This window comes from Aplysia californica, unplaced genomic scaffold (genome assembly GCF_000002075.1).
Source record: "Aplysia californica isolate F4 #8 unplaced genomic scaffold, AplCal3.0 scaffold00072, whole genome shotgun sequence".
Lineage (NCBI taxonomy): Eukaryota > Metazoa > Mollusca > Gastropoda > Aplysiida > Aplysiidae > Aplysia > Aplysia californica.
In genome coordinates, this window is record NW_004797342.1 from 1316710 (window position 1) to 1321886 (window position 5177).

The 5177-nt window shown below is 38.1% G+C and overlaps 1 protein-coding gene across 1 annotated transcript in view; it reads right to left on the reverse strand.

Annotated features, from left to right (window-relative positions):
• The window catches only part of LOC101850786 (serine-rich adhesin for platelets), a 37474-nt gene that overhangs the window by 20884 nt on the left and 11413 nt on the right, over positions 1-5177 (reverse strand). Inside the window, exon 2 of the mRNA XM_005093931.2 lies at positions 70-244. Within this exon, the coding sequence (XP_005093988.1) occupies positions 70-129 (60 nt within the window). The 5' untranslated portion in view covers positions 130-244. The remainder of the gene's footprint in view (positions 1-69; positions 245-5177) is intronic.

Genomic DNA, 5177 nt, shown 5'->3' on the forward strand with positions numbered 1-5177 from the left:
CTCTCTCTCTCTCTCTCTCTCTCTCTCTTCCTTTCTCTCTCCCAAAATAAACAACCACGGGTCACTCACCTGTGCAAACACCGAGAGCAGGAACACCCAGGGTAGGAACAGACCTAGACTTTTCACCATTTTGAGGCGTGGTCGTGTACTTTTGGACAACTCCAACACTCTAAGTGAGCCTATCTCACTGTCATAATCCACACAGACGCCTTGTCATGTCTTCAAGAGCCACTATCTCATTCCGCTGTTTTCCAAGAAAGAAAGAAAAACACAAACATAAACATCTCGAAGTAGAGTTGAATTTTTCGTTCCAAACAACACAGTGAAATTTTAGAAATTTAGAACCAAGGGTAAAGAAAAAAATAAAGGTATGAAAGTCCAGTTATGTTAAGTGTAAGTTAAACGCAGGCTCAAATGAATTGGACGACCTAAAGAGTTCTGATCCAACGAAGTCTCTTATTGAATAGGGAAGGGTGCCTTCCCTTTCCAAGACGAATTATGTATAGAAATTTGGCAGCTAGGAGTAGAGCACTTATTGTCTCAGTGCCATTTCCATAAATTAAATAATCAGCAACACGTAGAGTTTACAATGTTGTTATCGCGGGTCTTAAACATAAACTCTAGACGTGTAATACGCTTTAAACCATAGACGTATCAACCATATTTTATTGATATTGATAGTTTTAAAAAAATTGACCAGTATTCATGTTGAACTGCGTACAAGTCTCCAGTGGGACATGAATGACACACCATAGAGGGGTCAATAATTCGTGGCGCAACTGATCCTCCTAATATATCTCTTTAACAGGTGAATCAATTTCACCCATACATTGGACAGCAGTTTGTATAAATTTTTCTAAACCTAATCATATTTTCCCATGACAACTGAGGCTAGTTAAAAAAAATTGTCTCTATAAATTAGCATAAAATACTATTAACCTCAGTCATGCGGAAAATGGGATTGTTCACAGCACTTCCCGCTTTTCACATACATGTTGCATGTGCATATTATGGCCGACGTCACAGCTCACCAATGACACCTTTTAGTAGCAAAACTTGCTACAAGAAATTAATTAGGGAGCACTTTTTTTGTAATATGTGCTCAAAAAATGTGCGTTTAATAAGCAAACGCGGATTTACTTTTAAAAGCTATATTGTCTCAGCTGTAAACCTTTGAAAATCTGTAGTAACCACCTACTCGGATTTTTAAGTAGTAGTTATTAGGGAATTTTCTAGAATACAGTCAACAGGTGTTTACAAAAACATTGATCTGTTACGACAAACTGATGCAAGTCATTGTGCAAAAGCTGGAGACTTTGTGTTTGATAGTTGAGGAAATATTTGACAATAAGTTGCCCCTCGAATGTTTGACCGCACTATAAACGTTTCAGGCACTGCAAAAGAGATCTTGTGCGATATCAGTAGGCCTTTGGTATCTGTTTCAGATCTATCAATAACTATTGATCATGAAATAACAGTCTGATCAAAGAGAACTGCTACTGGCAGGAAAACGAAACAAAAAGTGACAGAACGTACAGAGAGAAAATATGTGAGTAGAGTTCAAAGTTCCTGGTGCAAAATTGCTTTTAAAAATGTCATAACTATCACGTCTTCTAAAACAACGGTATTAAAAAAAGAGATATTTAAACGTGTACAAAACTCAATCGAAGATCACAAGTGAATGTATATTAGGATGTCTGAAGAGATGATAGATAGATAGATAGATAGATAGATAGATAGATAGATAGATAGATAGATAGATAGATAGATAGATAGATAGATAGATAGATAGATATATTGATAGAGAGATAGCAAGATAGATAGAAAGATAGACAGACAGATAGATAAGTATATATATATGTGAATAAATCATTTATCGAAAGAGACAATGAGAGAGAGGGAGAGAGAGGGGGAGAGAGAGAGGAAGGAGAGAGAGAGAGAGAAAGAGAGAGAGAGAGAGAGAGAGAGAGAGAGAGAGAGAGAGAGAGAGAGAGAGAGAGAGAGAGAGAGAGAGAGAGAGATATGAGGGGGGGGGGGGTGTTAAGAGCAATACTAGGGTTCCGTTTTTCAGGATTTGGATTTGCTTAATTAAGAATTTTTACGGTGATTAAATTTGACGAGAGGATATTTTGTAATTATTTTTAGGCCTTTCTTTTGAAAGTAATATTCATAATTAAAAGGCAAATGGTATTTTTTTAAATTTGAGAGCATTCATCCAGACCACTCTTAAGGGCTTGTTTAGCCCAAAATGGTGACAAACGTTCGTAAAGAGTAAACTCAGCAGCCACAACAAAAATTGTTTGACTTTTTGCTGTAATGTTGTGATACAAGTCACTGAGATGTTCAAAATCAACATAGTCAACTTAAATAACCCGTTAAAGAATAACCGGCAAGGGACAGAAACATCATTTGGATCCCTCATCGCGACAGTTGTGGGGTAGGAAGAGAAACTTTCCCATCAATTTAGAGCGGTACTTTAAATTCAGGGATGAAGGAAGGATATTAGGCTGGTGTCAGTGGAGTAGCATTTAGGTGCTTCGCCGTCGAGTGCAGAAGATTCAAATTCGATTCTCTTGTGGAGATAGAGAGATATTTGTCGAGTATCTCTGCTTGAATGTTGTTACCCTCTCAGCCCAGGTTGGCCCTGACAGACAGGGTGGAAACCTGCCTCCTGAATGATGTAAATTGTGTTGAGAGAGGTGTAAAAATGCAGACACACTAAAAAAAAAAAGGAATAAAAGAAATGATGATACTCGAAAGTATAAATATCCTATACATAATAAGCATTTTATTTCAGGGGTACTGGCAAAACAGGAACAGGGAGGAGGAGGAAAAGTGTGTGTGTGTGTGTGTGTGTGTGTGTGTGTGTGTGTGTGTGTGTATGTATGTGTGTGTGTGTGTGTGGGGGCCCGTACTCAATTTACACAACCGTCCTCCCTCTACCCCCCCCCCCCCCCCCCCATCCACATTCTTCTGAACCCTGCCTTCGTCACTATTAGGACCCCTGTTTGTTTGATCTTCTGTGATACCCTGGAATACACGTAATTAATTTTAGCTCACGTGCTTAGCTTACGCCTATTGACAGAACAATCCCGCAAACAGCGAAAGTAAACGTAGCTCTAAGAATGATGGAGAGGTTTTCAACAATTAAATTGATCACGCAAAGAATGTGAATGTGGTGCATTGTGTAAATACAATATGCCCCCAAAAGAGCGCTTTTGCGCGGGTAAACTTGAAAAGTTCGAAAGTCATGTTGCGATATTGACAAAGTTCATCCATGTGGAATTTGGACGTCAGTTCATGTTGTCACACCTTACCTTTTTCAGGATCACACTTTTTTTTACTAGAATTCTTTTCACGACGTTAAAAAGAAAGTACTGTTTTCGCCAACGTACGAGACTACACGTTCACAAGAGATTCACAATAAATCCACTATGACTTATAAACGAAGTTGATTGAAACCCAGGCCACGAACTATGATGAACGAATTTTAAAACACGCTCAGAGACAACATTACATATTACATAAACGATGTCATAAAATTCTTGTTTGATAAGAGATTTTGCTTTCTAATTTTCTTCTCAGTAGAAACAGATCATAACTACCAAATTCGTTGTGGCAGGCGGGTGAATGTAACTTAAACCGTAAGCAACGAGGGAGTTTAGCATTCAGAAATTTTTTACTAATGCTGCTTTAAACGAGGGCCAAGGTTCATAGGGTGACTGCCATTCTCCACGCAATGACTTCCGAATGGAATATCAATTTCATGGCGTTTTCTTTTATAATGTTTCTATCTTCTTATTTTTGTGTTTTCTTTCGTAATATTTCTTTGGCTCCGAAAAGAGTAAATTGGGGGGAGGGGGGAGGGTCAAAATATCGGCTAGAAATAGAAGAGGAAAGGGGGTAAGAGAGATTTTCTGAGGCTTTGGAAACCTCACCCAAAGGGGCGTTCACCCGATACACCTGCATTGAGGCACCCTAGCAAACCCATTAACGTAAGCTATAAAAAGAATCCTTTTCTGCCCTGTTGTGGAACCGTACTTTCGTGGCCTTCGGCGTGATTAAAAACTCATTTTTTTTCTGACTGTCGATGTATGTCATACAACCTGTCCTTGATATGAATAAAAGGGCTTTCTTTGCTAATAAAAAGCAAGTGGAAAGAGTTTTGATTTCAATTCTTCATATGTATTTGGTGCGTTTCGGTTTGCTTGGGTCGTTGACGCTGTAATGTTGTCAACAAGCAAAGAAACAGAACAACGAAATATCTTCGAGCTTTATGTTAGTCTTTGTTTGTGATGTTACTGATTTTGATGTTGCTGATGTTGTTGTTGTTGTTGTTTTCGTTGTTACTGTTGTTGTGGTTGTTGATATTATTATTATTATTTTTGTTATTGTTGTTGTTATAAATGATGTTGTTTATGTTGTTTTATTTCTGTTGTATATTTTAAAAAATACTGTTGTTAGTTTTCAAAAGACCTACCTGTTTATAGAGTATGTAAAACTCAAACAGAAACAAAACTATTCAGTTCATTGTCTCAGGAACGGATCGAGGTTTCGCTATAGAGCTTTTCATGTTGTGATAGTAAAATATAATAGAAACGGCACATCATTATCAAGAGCACCACGTGTTTTGCTTGCTATGAAGGGCACTCTTGGAGCTTGATGACTAATAGGCAAAGTGACATACGGTCTGCATTATACTGACTACGAGTACTCTATAATGCCGAGGGAAATCAATATTCTATATACAAATAATTCATTATTAATATCAAACCAAGCCCGCAAGCTACGCATATCAACAGGTGAAAGTGGATCCTCTATATGTTCAAAATGTGGCAAACCTTTCTCTGTCAGAATTAGTCTCATCCTCCACGGCAGGAGCCACAAGTCATCGTGACCTTTAATTCTTCGAATTCTTATATTTCCCTTGAGAAATAATCTCCTCTATGGATGTACTGATCATCTTCACACATTGACGGACTAAACATTATTTCTAATATCAATACTAACCCAGATGGTAGGAGATAGCTCCTATGTGATTTCCTTAAGAGCTGAGCATCTGTACTGAAAACTTCATATAGCACCCACACATCTTTCCACACGAACCCTAGGCCTACATTGAAAACAGACACACACACACATACACACACACACACACACACACACACACACACACA